The sequence below is a fragment of the Sphaeramia orbicularis genome, chromosome 21, assembly GCF_902148855.1.
Source record: "Sphaeramia orbicularis chromosome 21, fSphaOr1.1, whole genome shotgun sequence".
Lineage (NCBI taxonomy): Eukaryota > Metazoa > Chordata > Actinopteri > Kurtiformes > Apogonidae > Sphaeramia > Sphaeramia orbicularis.
The window spans coordinates 26,291,547-26,312,791 of record NC_043977.1 but is presented as its reverse complement, the minus strand read 5'-3'; the positions used below and the strand labels follow the sequence as shown (position 1 = coordinate 26,312,791).

The 21,245-nt window shown below is 37.6% G+C and overlaps 4 protein-coding genes across 4 annotated transcripts; all 4 read left to right on the top strand.

Moving 5' to 3' along the window:
* The first annotated feature begins 4,949 nt into the window (after positions 1 to 4,949).
* Positions 4,950 to 6,021, top strand: LOC115412433 (trace amine-associated receptor 13c-like). The gene is made up of 2 exons (XM_030124956.1): positions 4,950 to 5,110; positions 5,205 to 6,021. The coding sequence occupies exons 1-2, from the start codon at positions 4,950 to 4,952 to the stop codon at positions 6,019 to 6,021; spliced, it is 978 nt and encodes a 325-aa protein (XP_029980816.1).
* Positions 6,022 to 9,363: 3,342 nt separating this feature from the next.
* LOC115412432 (trace amine-associated receptor 13c-like) lies at positions 9,364 to 10,789 on the top strand. The gene is made up of 2 exons (XM_030124955.1): positions 9,364 to 9,533; positions 9,973 to 10,789. Exons 1-2 carry the CDS (start codon positions 9,364 to 9,366, stop codon positions 10,787 to 10,789), a joined length of 987 nt encoding a protein of 328 aa, XP_029980815.1.
* Positions 10,790 to 13,530: 2,741 nt separating this feature from the next.
* On the top strand, positions 13,531 to 14,942 carry LOC115412431 (trace amine-associated receptor 13c-like). Its single transcript, XM_030124954.1, has 2 exons — positions 13,531 to 13,706; positions 14,126 to 14,942. Exons 1-2 carry the CDS (start codon positions 13,531 to 13,533, stop codon positions 14,940 to 14,942), a joined length of 993 nt encoding a protein of 330 aa, XP_029980814.1.
* A 3,132-nt stretch (positions 14,943 to 18,074) lies between these two features.
* LOC115412771 (trace amine-associated receptor 13c-like) lies at positions 18,075 to 19,494 on the top strand. Its single transcript, XM_030125426.1, has 2 exons — positions 18,075 to 18,244; positions 18,678 to 19,494. Exons 1-2 carry the CDS (start codon positions 18,075 to 18,077, stop codon positions 19,492 to 19,494), a joined length of 987 nt encoding a protein of 328 aa, XP_029981286.1.
* Positions 19,495 to 21,245: the final 1,751 nt, after the last annotated feature.

Sequence of the window (21,245 nt, the reverse complement as noted above, 5' to 3'; positions counted from 1 at the left end):
TATAATACAGCTGACAGTTGACTGTGGAATATTTAGGAGCCAGGAAATTTCACGACTGGATTTGTTGCACAGGTGGCATCCTATCACAGTTCCACGCTGGAATTCACTGAGCTCCTGAGAGCGACCCATTCTTTCACAAATGTTTGTAAAGCAGTCTGCATGCCTAGGTGCTTGATTTTATACACCTGTGACCATGGAAGTGATTGGAACACCTGATTCTGATTATTTGGATGGGTGAGCCAATAATTTTGGCAGTATAATGTATATATGTAACCTAGTATAAAGATGTCCGTGGCAGAGACTCGAGAGAACTCAAGTGAAATATCCCAACCACTTTACTGCATATAGACAACCATACAAGGGTCACTGTTACTAAGCCTGCCCTGGGTACGTTAATTTTCTTGTCAAGTTTTCATGTTATCTTCCATCTGTTGCCCTCACAGATTCCTGCAGCTAAGTTTGAATGTACATTTCCATTCCAATAAAGGTTATTGATAACATGCCTCTGAAGTTTGAGTTTTTACACCATTACGGTACTTATAGGCAACTAGTCCTCGTATCTTCCGCTCAATGAAACACATGTTAATACTCAGTAGTTCACATATATGGTTCTTTAATACATTTGCATTGTAATAAAATGCAATCATTTTCAATGGGCATACATGCGGCTGAAACAGGTAGCCTAGTGCATCCTAAATGTTTCAACATTAATATTTTATAATATATTATAGTCATTATGGCCTTTAGAAAAATGTTTTTTGGGAAGGTGGGGTAGTGCACTATAGGCCCCTAAGCTTTTGTCATAATGGCATTTTTTCCCCCTTACATTTACTTTTATACTTTAGTAGTAGTTTTGTAACCAGTACTTTTACACTTTTATTTGAATAAAAAGCTTGAGTTGATACTTTAACTTCTACAGAAGTCTGTTTAAACCCTAGTACCTATACTTCGACCTGAGGAATGAATGTGAATACTTTTGATACCTCTGCATACCATGCACATCTAAGACTTCAGTTGACTCTGCTGCATCCCATATCCACACTGATTCCAATCTTTTGTAGATGAGCTGAGACCTGTTGTGATATTTGAGCATAGCCTCCACACGACGACTCATACATGCCAAAATTTGCATCTAAATAACCATACCCAATTTTGGTTGTATGTTTGCTCATATGCACATACAGTCACGGAAAAAAATTATTAGACCATCAAAAGTCATCAAAAACAATGGTTATGCAATCAAGTACTAACTCCTGTGTGTATCATGTGACTAGAACAGACAGAAAAGAAAACATGGAATGCCTAAAAGCACTGTTTTTGTCAGTACAATGCCATAGCTATTGATGTAAGAACTGAAGTGATTTTGGTTATCAAGAAAACCATGGAAAATGGACAGATATCAGCTCTGAAATTAAACTCTTATGAGCTATTATTGTTGTTGTCATTATATTTGTCCAAACAAATGTACCTTTAGCTGTACCAGGCATTAAAATGAACAAGAAATTGAAAAAAAAAAGGGTGTTCTAATAATCTGTTCCACAAATGTATAAATGAGGGCCAGTGCTGTCACTATGTCGAGCCACCATACTCTCTTGTAAATACTATTATTTTTAAAGATGTCATTGATTTTGGCTACTTTTAAACACATGGTATATCATATTTTGGTAGCATTGGTGTTCACATACAGAAAGATGCCTGATTTAAGTACATGTTTTTTATCTCTTTCTAGCCAGTTGCCTCCAGTGCCTCAGTCTAACCATAGAGACTATACACCTAGGGCCGGATCTACTAAAGGTTTGCATGTATTAAAATGTGTGCAAACTCACTGCACACGCAAAAAAATGTACAAACTGATTTACTAATAGTGTGTACTAAGGGCTGCGTCTTTCAAAGGTGCAAAATAGCGCGTCTGCATCCAGTTAGTACGTTTGAAACAATGAATATGCAATATGGGGCATTTACACACAGTTGTGTGTGTGCTGGGAGGTGAAAATGTAAATATATTAATTTAGCACACGCAAAGTGATTTATCCAACCCAAAAGCAATTTTGCTCATAGAAATTGCGTCTATATTTACCACATCTCAAAAGGAGGTGCAAACGGGTTGGATGTGTAATTGCGCACACATGGAAGTGGTTAAGAGACATCGAAATGATGAAACAAGATGCAGAGAATGCATTTTTCACCCTCATGTGAACATTTTTGGAGTGACGGAAGAAAAAATACTTGAGATGTATGCGCTAGGGTTGGGAATCTTAGTTGTAAGGCCGATATTATACACATCTCGATACAGTGTCTCTGATCCAATATATTAAAGATATGTGTATGGCATCTCACGATGTGATGCAATGCGATGCGATTCACACCCAAATCATGATACAGAGCAATTAAGCACATTCTAATTGAACACATTCATTCTGGTAAAAAAAAACAATAATAATAATAATCTTATACATATATATATATATATATACATATATATATATATATATGCAGTGCAATTCAATGAGCTTGATTATTTATTCATCAAATAAGACCATGACTTTTTACAAAGTGGCTTTAGTTCAGTTTCAGAACACGTGCCTCACATTCACTCAGGTGAAAAAGTTAGGACTTTGTTTCCAAAGTTGTTTCTCTGTATGTTTCTAACACTCAACTTCTTGCTCCCTCGCCAAATCAATTTGTAATGTAATGTATTTGTAGTGTAGGTAAAACAGAAAAAGTTTCTGTCACTTTAAGAGACACCTGCACAAGGTATTCTGGGATGCGCTGTTGGATATGTATGTAACTGTTTAAGGAAATATCTCCGGTATGTACAGCAGTATTCAATACAGTTGATATAGTAAGAAGTACACGTTCAGAAACCACATGTCGTCCCCTTCTTTCTATGTTTGTCAGATTCAGTTACAGTCTTTACAGTATTCATCTGCGGCGCTTGTGCCACAGTCCGTCCATGGAGCTCAGAATGTTAGTGTGCAGTGTACATATCCACGAATCCACGGTGCACATTAATGTGGGTCTGAAGGAAAGAAAAACTTTACCCAAATAAATAGTAACACTTTTAAATGCTAGTAAAAAATACATTCTATTGAACGGATCGAATTTTATCGATACAAACATTCAATAACCAATGCATCGTGATATCATTCCAAACTTTTCATTCACTCGCAGCTTCTCTACCAGTGCACTCGGATCGTGCACGCGTGTTGGTGTATCAATACGTATCGGATAATCTTCCCATCCCTAGTATGCGCCCATCCCCCCCGACCCACACACACACACACTTTACGGAACTCTTTTCCACTCCTGATGATTGTAATTAAAAATACACACCGACATTAGGCTACAGTGTGACAAAATTATGTGCGACTGACAGTCATTCAATTCAACTACCCCCCCCCCCCCCCCCCCCCCCCCCCATACACACACACACACAGACATACACACACACCTTTAAAATGAAAAATAGGACCAATGGCCCTGTAGCTTACCGGCCAAATTAAAAGCTTTGGGAAATGTATCCAGATGCCATTTAGTATCACCCAGTTCTGTGTATTTATTATATTACAGAAACAACCCATGTTTTCGTCATATTCCAATCAGATCTGTAAAAAATTCAAATTCCAACTTGATATCATTGATACTTACTGATTTACTGGATCAATCCACTTCCTAACTCTTATAATGGGAAAATTTTTCAAAGTCGCACCAAATCCAGAATCAGATCTGGATTGAAATAATTTCAATACCTTGTGTTGACATCATCATACAGAAGCTGTATACCAAGTTTGAAGTCAATCAGAACTGGAGTTTTGGAGAAGAAGACGATTGAAATTTTTTCCCCTTAAAAGCCCATGTTAAATTTTCCGTAAGTTCCCGGATCCAGAAGAAGATCCTGATCAGCATGTGGACATTAAGTTTTGGTCATCTCCCCATCAGGGCTGGACTGGAGAAATTTACACTTGGTATCATTTATATTTACTGAGTTATTGCATCGATCCACTTCCTATCGCTTATAATGGGGACATTTTTCAAAGTCACACCAAATCCAGAATCAGATCTGGATCCAAATAATTTCACTAACTTTTGTTGACATCATCATAAACAAGCTGTATGCCAAGTTTGAAGTCAATCGGAATTGTAGTTTCGGAGAAGAAGACGATTGAAATTTTTGTAACGGACGACAGACGATGATGACGGACACTGCATGATGACAGTAGCTTACGGCCTGTCGGCCGGTAAACTAAAAATGAATGAAGGAATTAGTCATGCAATACCTTCTATAACTCCACTCAACTCAATGTTACACTTGGTGCGTCTGGGTCATTCAGCGCACTGTTACCATTAGTGCTGGTGGATCCCATAGCGGTTTTTCCAGCGTATTGTCTCCAGTAGCACACACAAAACCCTCATTTAAATAGGGCGGTCTCTGAGACTTTGCACCTCTTGTAATTTGCGCAAGCAATCTTGGTAAATCACCTACAAACCGGGGTTCCACCCCATACGCAAAATTCTAACTTGCGCAAGCAAATTAGTACATGCAAATTGGGATCTCAGTAGATCCGGCCCTTAGCGTGCCATGTGCAATTATACTTGGTTCTCTGACTATTATGTGAATAATGTACTTGCTTTGATTGGGATTCCATTTTATTTGAGATAAAAAAAACAATCGAGAATTTTATGTAAAAAAAATCAAAATGATGACATTACACATTATGTGCAGAAACTTCCCACTGCAATGTTTTATTCTAGTGAATGGGTCAAAAATTCCACTCAAAGAAAAAGGGGAAGCTAGCTCACGCCTGTGGGGGTGTAAGACACTGAAAAAAAAAAACATGAAAAATACAATACATTTGAGGGGAGGAGGAAGAAGAAGAGTGGATATAAGAGGGGTGGTAGAGTTCTTTAGCCCAAAGCTGTAGAAGCTCTCAGACTCCTCCTCTGTCATGATGGAAGGAGATGTACTCTGCTATCCAAATCTAAACTCCTCCTGCAAGAAACCTACCCATCCTCACACTGAGGCCATGCTGATTTATGTTCTGTTGTCAGCCATTTCTATCATCACTGTGACTCTTAATACGCTGGTCATCATTTCCATCTCCCATTTCAGGCATTTACACCTTCTGATACTTCACCAAAACTGTGGAAATGTATATTTGTATGTACAGCGAGATATGTACTGATGTTGTACTTTTTTTTTCTAGGAAGCTTCATACTCCCACAAACCTGCTGCTCCTCTCTCTGGCTGTCTCAGATCTTTTGGTGGGTCTTCTACTGATGCCAGTTGAAATAATCTACATAGAGAGTTGTTGGTTTCTTGGTGATATTGTATGCAGTTTTTATTATGTTATTGACTATGTTATTACTTCTGCTTCAGTAGCAAACATGGTGCTCATATCAATTGACCGTTACATGGCCATATGTAACCCGATGACCTATCACACTAAAGTCACTCAGAAAAGAGTGGAGGTCTGTATTTTACTGTGTTGGATTGCTGCAATTTTATATAGGATTGCTATTTTATATGACCACCTTGAAAATCCAGGCATGTCTAACTCCTGCTCTGGAGAGTGTGTTGTTGTAATTAATTACATATCAGGAGCAATTGATCTAGTATGCACCTTTATTCTTCCTATTTTAATCATCATAGTTCTGTATTTAAGAGTATTTGTGGTAGCGGTGACTCAGGCTCATGCGATGCGGTCTCAGATTGCATCTGTCCGAAACCATGATCAGGCTCCCACAGTGAAGAAAACAGAGTTGAAAGCGGCCAGGACTCTTGGTATTGTTGTAATTGTGTTTTTGTGTTGTTTCTGTCCATATTACTACCCCTCTCTGACAGGTGAAGACACATCTATTGATGCTTCATCTATAGATGTTGAGATCTGGTTGGCCCACTTTAACTCATGTCTAAACCCTGTGATCTATGCCTTTTTTTACCCCTGGTTCAGGAAATCTATGAAACTCATTCTTACTCTTCAGATATTGAAGCCTGGCTCCAGTAATGCCAATATACTGTAGATGACAGGTGGAAGCCTTACTGCGTATATGTACATTAAACCAACTTTTATTGTAGTATTAATCCACTCACAAACCCTGTGTATTTTGTATAATACTTTAGATATAAAATTTGGATTTCATGCTCCTGTCCATTGTTTTAACCAAATACAGATTCCTTACAGAGTATAATAATATAACTTCATATTCCCAGGGAGTATATGTCAATCTAATTAACCTGAAAGTAACCTGTACTTAACTCGGGCCTCTGTAAAATATTTGTCCAGAATAATTCTTCCAGGTGCTATGCAAGTTTTGTGGTATGTATCTGCTTTCTTTTTCTGAAATGTTTTCTCATAGATCAGGAAGGCTATATTTCAAACCATTAATTAACACAAAAAATATATTGTACATACAGTAAATATAGTATATTTTATCATATCAAATTCAAGGACAGCACTGCTTTCCTTTCATACTAATATTTTGTATTTTTCTGTCATGGAACAGCAGCTATACTCTATTATGTAGCCTGTGCAAAAAAAAAAAAAATAATAATAATAATAATTATATGCTATATGTTAATGCTTATATAAAGTGTCTTTTCCTTTTAAAAGCTTACCTCTCTTCTACTGTTTGTTAAACCTAGTGCGTCCAAAATGCTCATCTGAAACCATATACTGCACACAATGAAAGTACCTTTATTAAATCTATTGTCATCATACAAACATATCACAAGCGACAAAAATCTAATGAAATCAAAAGAGTGGGCTGGTATTATTAATGAATAAGGCATACATCAATGAATAAATATACAGTACTGTGCAAATGTCTCAGGCTGCCTTTAGCTTTGTTGTTTTTGCAGGGTTTAAATGAACATACATAGTTATTTCTCTTTCTCTTTTCTTCAGATACGACAAGAAAATACAGGAAATATGTACAGTACACAGCCTTAAAAGACACAGAAAAACTGAACTAAATGTGTTCTAAAGGTTAAAGTCACTATTGAGTGTGACCCCTGACCCCATGACTAGAAGCAGCACAAACAGTTAGAAACATCTAACGTGTTGAATGAAACCTGGTATAAAACATCAGAAAAATAATGAAAGAAATTTCATATTGTCTGAATAAAAGGGTTAAAGACATGTTAATACAAAAGGGAGGTCACACTATAGAAGCTGTTTTTTCTTTACTAAACCAGCAAACCTAATATCAGCCTAGGACTTTTGCACACAACTGTATATGTGTTATTTTGTGCAGAAACATGTGCCTTAGCTATAGCCTATTTTCTTTGAAGATTACATTTTATAAAATAGACAATTTGCATTAATCAACAAATCCCAGTTTGAATGAAATTGTGTTGGTGTCCATGGTGTTCTGATGTGAAATACACAATAGGAAAACAAAACTGATACATGACCGATTGAGCTGATCCTGGTGCTGGGGAGGAGGACTGATAAGGCCATACTCCTCAAATGAAACTGTTTTGTCCAAGGGTCACTTTAATAAACAGACAGGATGCCTGATGCTAATATATGCAATATTTATCATATAAGTGGAAAATTATTTAATGAATAAAGACTGACATGCCCTGTAAGTTATCATTCTTCTGTTTTATTTACAAATAAACTATTATATTATATTATATTATATTATATTATATTATATTATATTATTTAATTTTGTATCTGAACTGCATATTTTTCAAGGGAGTTGTAGGGGTGCCAGAGCATATACCATAACTTAAATTACTGAATTGACTTCATACCAGGATTGGGACATTCGGCAGATGCATCAAATATTTTACTGAATATGTTGATTGTATTTAAGAGATCTTTAGAAATAAAAATTGTCAGTGTGCATCATATTTTAATAGCTTATCAGAAACCAGGCCATAAGGTGAGAGTCCATGTTCGCATTTGCTTTCTACCATGTCCGTCTACTATTTATCTCCTCACACCCCACTGACCTAAACTCTCACTGTGCACTCACCTCATCCCCCTGTCTGTCTGGGGTCATTCGGGGCATAGTGACACATGACTCCCTCGTGTTGCTGACAGATATTGCTGTGCTCAGTCATCATACAAGATCAAATAGACAGAGTTCACCTGAACAGTGCACCTATTCAACACACCTGATGTCAGTATGAAATGACTGGGCAGTCAGATCAAATATTTATTACATATGCCTCTATAATGCAAGCATTCACTTAGATTAGGTCATGGTTTCATACTTATGCATGTGGAATAAGATTAAATTATGATGAGATAAAGTTTTATGACAAAAGGGTCAAAGGTCAGCTTCACTGGAATGAATGGATGGATGGATGGATGGATGGATGGATGGATGGATGGATGGATGGATGGGTCAAACTGTGTCTAGAGTGTTAGTGTGCAATGTGTTATATTGATTGTGATACATCATAATGTGCTGATCTCTGAAATTGACATATCAAAATAAAAAAAATTCAGATACTGCAGCCTGACTCCTGTGAGAACAACATTCTGTAGAAAGACATCATTCAATCTCAGTAACTGGAAGTGTTTCTTTGTGTAATATGGTAGATTAATTAAAAAAGACTTTAAAAGAGTTTTTAGTTTTTGAGATCTAGGCCTCATCTCATTCTCAATGAGACCTTCTTAAATCGTGGTTAAGCTTCAGAGACTGGTCTGGTTCAAATTTAGATGTTCTTCCTCTTCCTCTTTGGGGCCCTAAGCAGAATTTAACACTGAGACCCCAACCGCCTCTGCACAGACAGTAATACTGACCATTACCAACTATACAAGCCAGGTCCATGAGTATTTGCACAGTAACACACATTTTACATTTTTTCTTCTGAACACTACCATGGTGGATTGGGATTAAAATAGTAAAATGTGGTTGAAGTCTGAACGTCAACAAAGCTTTATACTTCAATCATGAAGTCAGAATTACTGAATTGAAGTACAGAGATGAAGTTACTCTAGTCATGTAGCACAATGGTCAAGGAAAAGCACCAGAATCAATAGTTACAAGAATTTAATCTATCATATTTTGTTCTAGTTCTTCTTTTTCATTGGTAATTTTTTTTTTATTTTTATTTTTTTACAGTAGATAGATGTAAAATTAAACAGGCAATAGTGATACTGGTGGTTTTGTTTACTTTTTCAACAGTTTATCTTGGAAACAATTTGGAAAGGAAAACAGTGTCCGGTCCAATATGCGACTATTTGTGATCAGTATGTAGACCATGTTCAGTCCTGGGAGTGGCTTCTGGACACTGAACCAGAATATGACAAATGAATTTGTGGCTTTGAATATTATTTTGGGTGGAGATAAAAGATCCAACCAACGCTCCTAGGAGTTTATTCTCCTCTCGTCTCTCTGATGATGGAAGCTTTAGACGAACCCGAGCTCTGCTTTCCATCATTAAACAACTCCTGTAGGAAGATGAGTCGCTCTCAGCTGGAGGCCGCAATCATCTACACCCTGCTCTCCTCCATTGCTCTGATCACTGTGGTTCTGAATCTGCTGGTCATCATCTCTATCTCCCATTTCAGGCAGAGATAAACTTCTCTGTATGGCCTATACAATATGTATTATTGAAAAAACAAAGAAAAGGTTTAGGGCAAAGTAACAGTTAATATTTCTGATGACAGTACTAGACAGTCAGACTTACAGTTTAATTCGTTTCATACCTGTATGATGAATTAAGATAACTAAGATATTGAGAACTTTTATGATTCATGATCTTTTCCTCTTTGTGTTTTTATCATTTCTTCAGTAGATACATACAGCTCATGGATAATGTGTGTTTTCACAGGGCTACAATCTCTGCATATCACTTATTTGTGAATGTGTTTTCATGGTGTTTACATTACATGTCATGTTTTTATGTAGTGTCTGACCATTTCTGGTCCTAGTTAATAATACTTGTTACTCATGTTATAAATGCTGTTGTCTAACATTGGGTTGAATGCTACTGTTTTCCCATTTCAGGCAGCTCCACACCACCACCAACCTCCTCCTCCTCTCTCTGGCTGTTGCAGACCTTCTTGTGGGTTTTCCTCAGATGCTTTTCCAGATTTTCCAAACCAGTGGATGTTGGATCCTTGGTGACATCACATGTACTATGTATTACTTTTGTGGTTTTCTTGTTGTCAGTGTGTCAGTAGGAAACATGGTTCTCATATCAATTGACCGCTATGTGGCTATTTGTGACCCCCTGTTGTATCCTACAAAAGTCACTATGAAAAGAGTTCAGTTCAGCATTTATCTGTGTTGGATATTTTCTGCTCTTCATGCCAGTTGGATACTGAGAGATTTACTCAAACAACCAGGCAGGTATAGTTCCTGTTATGGAGACTGTCTAGTTATCATTAATTTTGCTGAAGGACTTGTCGACCTTATTGCCACATTTTTTGCCCCCTTTATTATCATCACAGTTTTATACATGAGAGTATTTGTGGTGGCTGTGTCTCAGGCTCGTGCCATGAGATCCCATGTTACATCAGTCGCACAGCAGCATCCAACTGTAACTGCACAGAAATCTGAGATAAAAGCAGCCAAGACACTTGGTATTCTTGTGGTTGTGTTTATTTTGTGTTCTTGTCCTTATTATTGTTTCACTGTTGCAGCTGAAAGCAACTTATTTGACTCTTCATCTGGAGTTGTTGAAATTTGGCTTGTATATTTTAACTCTTGTCTGAACCCTGTCATCTATGCTTTTTGTTATCCCTGGTTCAGAAAGTCTGTAAAACTTATTGTGACACTTCAGATACTGCAGCCTGACTCCCGTGAGGCCAATATACTATAGAGACATCATTCAGTCTCTATAACTGGAAGTCATTCTTTGTGTAACACACTGAATTAATTTGTTGTATGTCTGTTGAAATTTAAAAAGACTTTAAAAGAGTTTAGTTACTCTACGTGTAAAACAATAAACCTTGTATTTTTATTATGTATCTATGTATTTTTATTAAATCAAAACTGTATCTTATCATGATACCAACTCCGTCCTGAAATAAACTGGGACTCCACAGATATTCACTTCATCATTTTACAAGTAGTGAAAGATATTGTTATGCTGGGATACATTACCAAAAAAAAGTAGGACCAAGGGTCCTGTAGTCCAACGGTATATTTAAAGACACTTATTGGCATTCGTTTGACCTTTCAAGGTCAGGGGTCATGGCACCAAATGAAAGCCCATATGTGACTTGCTATCTATTGCAAATGGTAATTATATCAATATCTTCAACTGATTTGAAGTTATAGCACTTTGAACTGTGTCCCATTATAAACCAACAGGGGTCTTTAAAATTTCAAAACTTCATAAAAAATGCAAAAATCAATATTTCCCAATTCTATATCTTACCAAATTATGTGACATCTTATGTGATTCTGTTAACTCTTCCGGTGATTTTTCCATTTTAGATACAGTTGGGACTAGGGCATCAACAGAAAAGTCGGTTTGTTGATGTGTCAATGTCTGTGGCACAAGTCAACATTACTTTGGAGGAGTCGACTATTCGTGTGTTATTCACTCTCTCCCTTATATCACCCGACAGAGCATGAGCCTTCATTCAGTGCCTGTTGATACTCTCATCTTTCTACATGAAAACATGGAGCGCAAGGTAGTGATGTGAGGATCAGCGGACCCAGGTAGGGTTGGTGCTGGTCCAAAAAATGTCACTTTATTTGTAGGGCAGGTCAAATAATTCCACAAAAGCGGGTTGAAAACAAAAACAAAAACCCTGACCCACGTGTCACTAGTGCAAGAGCAAGACTGAAGGAAGAAGACAACTCAGAGTAGAATTACTAAAAACTGTGACTGTGATCTAGAAAAACTATGGTCTAAGTAATGTTCTGTGAACCATACAAGCACAACCAATGGTTTGGTTAAATGTCTGAGAAGGACTGCTATTGCTCATGTCTTGCAAGTTTTTTATTCTGCACTTTACTGTACATTAATGTTACAGTGAACAATAGTACAAGTTGCTCATTGTTGAACAGCTGTGTGTCTGTGTTGTTCCTCCAATGTCAATGTGATGATGTCATCATACGACTAGTCGACTCGACAACGACTTTATTACCTCCGCCAGGAGGTACTGTGATCACTTTGCTTTGTGTGTTTGCATGCGTGTGTGTTTGTTGGTTAGTTAGCAAGATAACTCAAGAAGTTATGGACGGATTTTCATGAAATTTTCAGGAAATGTTGATACTGGCACAAGGAAGAAATAATTAAATTTTGGTGGTGATGGGGGGGGGGGGGGATCTGTCTTGGTGGAGGTCTGTGCTCTCTGAGTGGTTTTCTTCTTGACAAATCGATCTGAAAAAATCTTAAGTCATTAATGCCCTAGTTGGGACTGACCAGTGGGTATATCTTCTTGTAGTGATGCATTCAATAAGAGGACTCAGAATTGTCACAATATGAGTGAAGTGTGATAACCATGCTATGACAAATTAGTCTGTCTTTAATTTAATCCTTTCAGAAATTATCTTATCAAAGGCTAGCATGAAATATTTCCAAGCAGTGAACTGTAGTGGATTTTATGAACATAATTCACCAAAGTCTGTTCATTGTGTGTGTTCAGTTGGACTGTGCTGTATTGTATACCTTCAGTCCAGAGGATGGCATGGTTCCTTTAAACAGTAGCTTCTTCTTCATAAAGGAGTGATGTTATGTTAATGTTTAGTTTGCTAACACTAAATTGAGGATTGTATTTTCCTTCTGCTTCTATAAATGACACACCATTATTAATATATTCTAATGGTTTCATCAGGGCTCTCTGGGTCCTTTATAGGGCTCTAAACAGAATTTAACATGGAGACCCCCACCACCTCTGCATTCCCAATGTCACTGACTTTTGTTAACCCTGTAAGTCAGGTCCATAAGTACTTGGACGGTAGCACAAATTTGGTATTTTCTCTTCTGACACTGCCACAGTGGATGTGAGATGAAACAGTCCAGATGTGGTTGAAGTGTGGATTTTAAGCTTAAATTCATGGGGTTTAACAAAAGTATTGTGTATACACTTCAGGAATTACAGCCATTGTCGTGATGGAAAAAATGCCAATCTCAAGGCTTCAACACAGCGGTCTATAAACTAAAGACAGATGCCATAGGAGGTAAGAAATACCATGAGATAAGCATTACTGACAGGTTTTTCATAGATTCAAGTACAGACATGAAGTGACTCTATTCATGTAGTACAATAGTCAAGAAAAAGCTAAAAAGGTACTGAAACATGAGCTGTTCAGAATCAATAGTTAAAAGAATTAAGTCTATCATTTCTAGTTTTAGCCAAAATTATTTTTTCATAACTAATGTCTTTTTATGGTACATAGATAGTAGATAAACAATTTTGAAAGAAAAATAGAGTCCAATCAAATCAGTATGTGATCAGTGTGTAGACCATGTCGAATCCAGGGAGTGGCTTCTGAACACTGAACCAGAATATGATGTAAGAATTACTTTGAATATTATTTTGGGGGGATATAAAATAAACAACCAATGCTCCTTGTTGTTTATTCTCTTTGTTTCTCTCTCTGATGATGGAAGCCTTAGAGGTGGCTTCCTCTAAGCTCTGCTTTCCATCATTAAACAACTCCTGTAGGACAATGAGTCGCTCTCAGTTGGAGGCTGCAGTCATCTACACCCTGCTCTCCTCCACTGCTCTGATGACTGTGATTCTGAACCTGGTGGTCATCATCTCCATCTCCCATTTCAGGTAAAGATAAACGTCTCTGTAATATGTGTTTTCATTATTAAAAGAAAAAAACGTTTAGGGCAAAACACCAGTTACTATCTGTGCTGACAGCATTAAACGGTCAATGTTAGGCAATGTTTTAACTTCTTTAACACCAGCATTCTGAATTACGATGATGGATATTGAGAAAGCTTACAATTCATATTTTCCTCGTCATGTTCTTACCATTTCTTCAGTAGATACACAGGACTCAAGGGCAAAACATGTTTTCATAGGGTTTCAATCAAAGCGTATCGGTTACCTGCGAATGTGTTTACATTACATGTAATGTTTTTATGTAGTGTCTGAACATTTCTGGTCCTAGTTAATAATACCTAATACTCATGTTAAAAATGCTGTTGTTTAACATTGGGTTGAATGCTACTGTTTTCCCATTTCAGGCAGCTCCACACCACCACCAACCTCCTCCTCCTCTCTCTGGCTGTTGCAGACTTCCTTATGGGATTTCCTCAGATGCTCTTCCAGATTTTCCAAACCAGTGGATGTTGGATTCTGGGTGACATTGTGTGTGTGATATATTACTTTTGTGGTTTTATTGTTGTCAGTGTGTCAGTAGGAAACATGGTTCTCATATCAATTGACCGCTATGTGGCTATTTGTGACCCCATGTTGTATCCTACAAAAGTCACTATGAAAAGAGTTCAGTTCAGCATTTATCTGTGTTGGATATTTTCTGCTCTTCATGCCAGTTGGATACTGAGGGATATACTCAAACAACCAGGCAGGCATAGTTCCTGTTATGGAGACTGTCTAGTTATCATTAATTTTGCTGAAGGAGTTGTTGACCTTATTGCCACATTTTTTGCCCCCTTTATTATCATCACAGTTTTATACATGAGAGTATTTGTGGTGGCTGTGTCTCAGGCTCGTGCCATAAGATCCCATGTTACATCAGTCACACAGCAGCATCCAACTGTAACTGCACAGAAATCTGAGATAAAAGCAGCCAAGACACTTGGTATTCTTGTGGTTGTTTTTCTGCTGTTCTCCAGTCCATATTATTGTTTCACTATTGCAGCTGAAAGCAACTTATTTGACTCATCTTCTGGAGTTGTTGAAATTTGGCTTCTATCTTTTAACTCTTGTCTAAACCCCATCATCTATGCTTTTTGTTATCCCTGGTTCAGAAAGTCTGTGAAACTGATTGTGACACTTCAGATACTGCAGCCTGACTCCCGTGAGGTCAGTATACTATAGAGACATCATTCATTCTCTGGTACTGGAAGCTATTCTTTGTATATCATGGTGAATAGATTTGTTGCACGTCTGTTGAAATTAAAAAATACTTTAAAAGAAAGTTCAACAGCTCCAGATGAAGAGGTCATCATCTGCAGTTGTTTAACTTTGGCTGATATATTTTAACTCCTGTCTCGTTATCCCAGCGTCAGAAAGTCTATTAAATTCATTGTTACACTTCAGATACTGGTGCCTGGTTCCCATGAGGCCAACATACTGTAGACATAGATTGTTCCATCACTGTAACTGGGAATTCATTCTTTGTACAACTTTGTGAACAAATATTAAAGGTATATATTGTAAAAGTAACTGCAGATGGATTTTCTCCATGTTTGTTGAAAATAAAGACATACATAGCAAAATTAATGCGTGTGATGTGGATTTGCTCATATTTACAGGTTTATTGTAAATGTCCTGACATTTAACCAAATAAGATGAAAAACACATGTTGTGCTCCTGCTATATTCAGCTTCAGAGAGCAGATATTATGTTCAGTGTTACACCTTTGTGTCATTTAACAGTAAAAAAAATAATGTGATCAGAAAGATATAAGCCAGATAGAGCACAGAGAGAAAGCATGGGGGAGATTCCTCCCAATGCCATCAGATGGCAACAATGGAAGGGTTACAAGGAGAGGGGAATAGATGTGCAGTGAACCACAGTAACACTTATTCTTTGTTTAAAAGATGCATTCAATTAGTAGACACTATTGTAACACTTTACAATAAGCATCCCTTAATTCATGTTAGTCCATTATTAAGCATTAATTAACTGTTTAATCATACATTATCAATCATTATTATGTATTACTTAGCCTTAGGTAATATTTTTGTTAATGTATTAATAAACTGTTAATTAATGTTTACTATGCAAAATTAGTTAATAAATTATTAAGCATTAATAAAAGTTAAATAATGTAATGAGTTATCAGTACATATGCACTACTCAGCATTAATTAACACATTGTTTATATGTTACTAAGCCATTAATAATGAAACCACGGCAATGCCTGGACTCAGACTCAGTGGAACCGCACACCACACCCAGCCCCGTTTGAGCCCTGGGGCTTGGCGCACAGCTCGGGCACCGCGTTCGGCCCCAGCTGGCCCTCGAGCCCGAACTGGGACCCAAGAACCACAATACGTACCCAACTGTGGATAATCTGTACTGTTGCAACCTTCCTGTTCACCACTGTTCACCTCTACAAAGACTTATTTACGCCATGTCCCACTCTCACTGAGTAGGCTATTACTGCACAAATGTTAAACCATGACTACAGTCAACTATAAAGTACAATGGGGGTTTTTCACACATGGCCCAGAAACGGTTTGAAACGCCTCAGTTTGTGCATCGCTTCTGCCAGTTTACTTGTCAACAATGGCTGAGGTCACATCAAAGTGTCACTGCTGTGTGCCTCAATGTACATCGAATGTTTTTCCAGGTTACCCATCGGGTACCCGGTGCAGGATTCTGGTGTTTTCCCTACTTTTAACCTCTTGATTCCCTTCACAACACCGCTGATGTTTCCCAGAAACGCTGGCTACAAACAAACATACTTCCTGATTGGATTCTGAAGTTCGGCCCCTCATCTCAATGAATTGTGATGACCCATTTCTTCTTCTCAACTAAATCTGAAGGAAAACCATGAAAGCTGGAAAAAAGTTGCCTTTGTTTATTTGATGTACATTGAGCCACACAGCAGTGACACTTCGATGTGGCCTCAGCCATTGTTCTCGTTCTCTCGTTTTAAAACAGTCTTACAGGTGGGCAGGAGATGCACACAGTTATGGTCAGCAGATCCCAAAGGAGGAAGAGGGAGGGATTTATGAGCATCCCTCACTGACCCATAACAAAGGTCCAATATTTTATCCTGTCTGGTTGAACAGGATGCATACTGGTAAAAGTTTTTCAGGGTTGTTTAAGAGAGACGTGGTTAAAATCCCCCATTATAAAGTTCGGGGCGTCGGGAGAGGGACTGCAGCCTCTGCGCTGCCTCTGCGATGGTGCTGCAGGCAGAGGGGGGGGTGAGCCCTGGGGTGAATGTAGACTGTAGTAATAAAAAGTTTGGGAAACTCATGGGGGAGGTAGAACGGGTGCAGTGACATGGATAAAAGTTCTACGTCTGGCGTGCAGATCCGCTCTGACAGTCACAGCGCTACAGTAACATTTTTTCACATACAAACACACTCCACCTCCCTGGGTTTTCCCCGTTACTTCCAAGTCCCGATTCAAATGAAATGGAGCTCCAAATCCGTCGACTGATAGGTTGGTGTCTTGGTCCTGCTCCATCAGCCACGTCTCGGTGAAGGCCATCACACAACAGTCCCTGAAGTCCTTCTGGAACCTGGCGTTCCCCTGGAGTTGGTCCGGCTGAGCTGCTGTCTCCTCAGACGTAGTTCGACTCCTCTGCGTTTCCCTCTTTTTCTCTTCCTCTTGGCCCTCGTTCTGTTAAAATCTCTCCATATGAAATCCAGTAACTGTGGGGTGAGGTCTGTACCACCATCTGATAAGTTCAGTTGAGTCAGCTCCTCACAGGTGTAAGCAGTCCTCAGCTGGCTCACAGCCCCTCTCACCTCATGGGTAACAAGCCAGCAAAGTAAAAGTCCAAACATGACAAAATAAAAGGAATCGATGGCCATATCTCTCCATTAGTGGAACTTAGAGCACTTTAAAAGCATCACTCAACCAAAAAAGTAAACCATAAGAACACATAAAAACACTTAAAAAAGACAAACACAGGACACCAAGCTCTCACTCACTACTAGTCGCTGCGTGTCCATGTGCCCAATTTAGTGAGATAAGACTTACTTAGAAATTGTCCACAAATTGTTAAATTTCTATTCACAGTAGACAGATTTAGTAAACAGAAAATTTTACATACATTCATTTTTTTTTTATTTTTTTTTTTTCGCTTTTTCAACAGTTGATTAATCACATCAGTATGTGAACAGTATGTAGACTATCCCTGGGAGTGGCTTCTGGACACTGAACCAGGATATGACGCATGAATTTCTTAGAATTTTATTTTGGGTGGAGACAAAAGATCCAACCAATGCTTTGAAGAGGTTATTCTCCTCTCGTCTCTCTCTGATGATGGAAGCCTTAGATGAACCCGAGCTCTGCTTTCCATCATTAAACAACTCCTGTAGGAAGATGAGTCGCTCTCAGTTGGAGGCTGCGATCATCTACACCCTGCTCTCCTCCATTGCTCTGATCACTGTGGTTCTGAACCTGCTGGTCATCATCTCTATCTACCATTTCAGGCAGAGATAAACTTCTCTGTATGGCCTATACAATGTATTATTGAAAAAACAAAGAAAAGAAAAGTTTTAGGACAAAGTAACAGTTAATATTTCTGATGACAGTACTAGACAGTCAGACTTTCAGTTTAATTCGTTTCATACCTGTATGATGAATTAAGATAACTAAGATACTGAGAACTCGTGATCTTTTCCTCTTCATGTTTTCATCATTTCTTCAGTAGATACATACAGCTCATGGATAATGTGTGTTTTCACAGGGCTTCAATCTCTGCATATCACTTATTTGTGAATGTCTTTTCATTGTGTTTACATTACATGTCATGTTTTTATGTAGTGTCTGACCATTTCTGGTCCTAGTTAATAATACTTGTTACTCATGTTATCAATGCTGTTGTCTAACATTGGGTTGAATGCTACTGTTTTCCCATTTCAGGCAGCTCCACACCACCACCAACCTCCTCCTCCTCTCTCTGGCTGTTGCAGACTTACTTATGGGTTTTCCTCAGATGCTCTTCCAGATTTTTCAAACCAGTGGATGTTGGATTCTGGGTGACATTGTGTGTGCGATGTATTATTTTTGGGGTTTTCTTGTTGTCAGTGTGTCAGTAGGAAACATGGTTCTCATATCAATTGACCGCTATGTGGCTATTTGTGACCCCCTGTTGTATCCTACAAAAGTCACTATGAAAAGAGTTCAGTTCAGCATTTATCTGTGTTGGATATTTTCTGCTCTTCATGCCAGTTGGATACTGAGAGATTTACTCAAACAACCAGGCAGGTATAGTTCCTGTTATGGAGAATGTCTTGTTATCATTAATTTTGCTGAAGGACTTGTCGACCTTATTGCCACATTTTTTGCCCCCTTTATTATCATCACAGTTTTATACATGAGAGTATTTGTGGTGGCTGTGTCTCAGGCTCGTGCCATGAGATCCCATGTTACATCAGTCACACAGCAGCATCCAACTGTAACTGCACAGAAATCTGAGATAAAAGCAGCCAAGACACTTGGTATTCTTGTGGTTGTGTTTATTTTATCTTCTTGTCCATATTATTGTTTCACTGTTGCAGCTGAAAGCAACTCACTGACCTCTTCATCTGGAATTGTTGAAATTTGGCTGATGTATTTTAACTCTTGTCTAAATCCTGTCATCTATGCTTTTTGTTATCCCTGGTTCAGAAAGTCTGTAAAACTGATTGTGACACTTCAGATACTGCAGCCTGACTCCCGTGAGGCCAATATACTATAGAGAGACATCATTCAGTCTCTATAATTGGAAGCCATTCTTTGTGTAACACACTGAATTAATTAGTTGTATGTCTGTTGAAATTAAAAAGACTTTAAAAGAGTTTACAGTTACACTACATGTATAACAATAAACCTTTAAAAACCTTAAAAAACGTAATTTTTTATTACATCGTAACTGCATCTTATCATGATACCAACTCTGTCTTGAATTAAACTGAGCTCCCATACATATTCACTTCATTATTTCACAAATAATGAAGGATTTTGTTATGCTGGGATACCAATAAATACCAGACCAATAAATAAATAAATAAAACATGCATCCTTTTCTGCTGTTATGTTCAGGTTCAAAGAGCATGAATTTCCTTCGTAATGGTCTCCCCATAGTATTTACAACTGAAGTACATCAGCTACATGTGGAGGCTGAGGCCTCACTTCACCACATCAACAACCTTTTCATCACATCAGATGAGACTTAGTTAAATGGTGTTCATCAATTAAGATTGAGAGGTTACAGGTTGAAAATTAGAAGTTCTATTTCTTACTTAAAGTTGAAAAAAAAATACTAAGTTCAAACTGATGCACCTATTAGCCTTTCATCATTATTTGTTCTGTCTGTTACAAGCAGCTATGGCCCAAAATGTGACATAGGACATCACAACAGGCTCTATTTTGGTGATTAACGTCTAATCAAATACTTCTAACACAGTGGTGTCAAACCTACCTAACCCTAACCCTAACTACTTCTAGTTCAGGGGCCCCATACAGATCAATGTGATCTCAAATATTATCGTAATAACCTATAAATAATGACAACTCCAAACTTTTTGTTTTAATGTAAAATAGAAAAAAAAATACATGAAAATATTTACATTTAAAACTATCTTTACTATAAAAATGTGAATAACCTAAACAAATATAAACACCCTGACATGTCTTAACACAATCTTGTCTTAACATAATTTTAATAGTATTCTGTCTGTTACTACATGTTTTGTACTTTTGTAGGCCCACTGTGATCTGTAAGTTGTAATGTACATGTGTAAATGAGAAGCTGAGACATAATGTTGATAAAATTGCACAGATTTTTCTTTGGAAATTTCAAGTTGTTCATGTTATTCACATTTTTAAAAGGATTGTTTAAGCATGTAGGCCTAAACATGTTCATGATGTATTTTTTTCACTCTAAAAAAAAGAGAAACATTTGGAGTTGACATTGCTTAAAGGTTATTATGTTTTTATTTTACTGGTTCGACTCACTTGAAATTATATTTGACTGTATGTGGCCCCAGAGCTAACATGAGTTTGACATCCCTGTTCTAACAGGTAAAATCTGTTAGAAAAAAGAAAAGAAAAAAAAAAAACAGTCAAGATGGTCCTGATATATTTCATTCTTGATCTCTGGAAACCAAGATCTTTACAGTTCTTCCTTGTATCCTGGTGAATATCCTACCAAATTATATAATATATTATGTGATTCTGTTAACTCTTCCAGTGACTTCCCATTTTAGATACAAATGAGACGGACCAGTGGATACATCTTTTGTAGTGATGCATCCAATAAAAGGACTCAGAATTGTCACAAGATGAGTGAAGCACAACAATCATGCTATGACAAATTAGTTCTATCTTTAATTTAATCCTTTCATAAATTATATTACTAAAGGCCTGCTTGAAATATTTCCAAGCAGTGAACTGTAGTGGGTTTTATAAACATAATTCACCATAATTTGTTCATTATATGTTTTCAGT

Bases quoted from the DNA above. Each gene is read 5' to 3' on its own strand.
- LOC115412771 (XM_030125426.1), top strand. From the start codon at position 18,075: ATGGAAGCCTTAGATGAACCCGAGCTCTGCTTTCCATCATTAAACAAC. The intron at 18,245-18,677 runs GCAGAGATAAAC...TTCCCATTTCAG, and splicing joins ATCTCTATCTACCATTTCAG to GCAGCTCCACACCACCACCA.
- LOC115412432 (XM_030124955.1), top strand. From the start codon at position 9,364: ATGGAAGCTTTAGACGAACCCGAGCTCTGCTTTCCATCATTAAACAAC. The intron at 9,534-9,972 runs GCAGAGATAAAC...TTCCCATTTCAG, and splicing joins ATCTCTATCTCCCATTTCAG to GCAGCTCCACACCACCACCA.
- LOC115412431 (XM_030124954.1), top strand. From the start codon at position 13,531: ATGGAAGCCTTAGAGGTGGCTTCCTCTAAGCTCTGCTTTCCATCATTA. The intron at 13,707-14,125 runs GTAAAGATAAAC...TTCCCATTTCAG, and splicing joins ATCTCCATCTCCCATTTCAG to GCAGCTCCACACCACCACCA.
- LOC115412433 (XM_030124956.1), top strand. From the start codon at position 4,950: ATGGAAGGAGATGTACTCTGCTATCCAAATCTAAACTCCTCCTGCAAG. The intron at 5,111-5,204 runs GCATTTACACCT...TTTTTTTTCTAG, and splicing joins ATTTCCATCTCCCATTTCAG to GAAGCTTCATACTCCCACAA.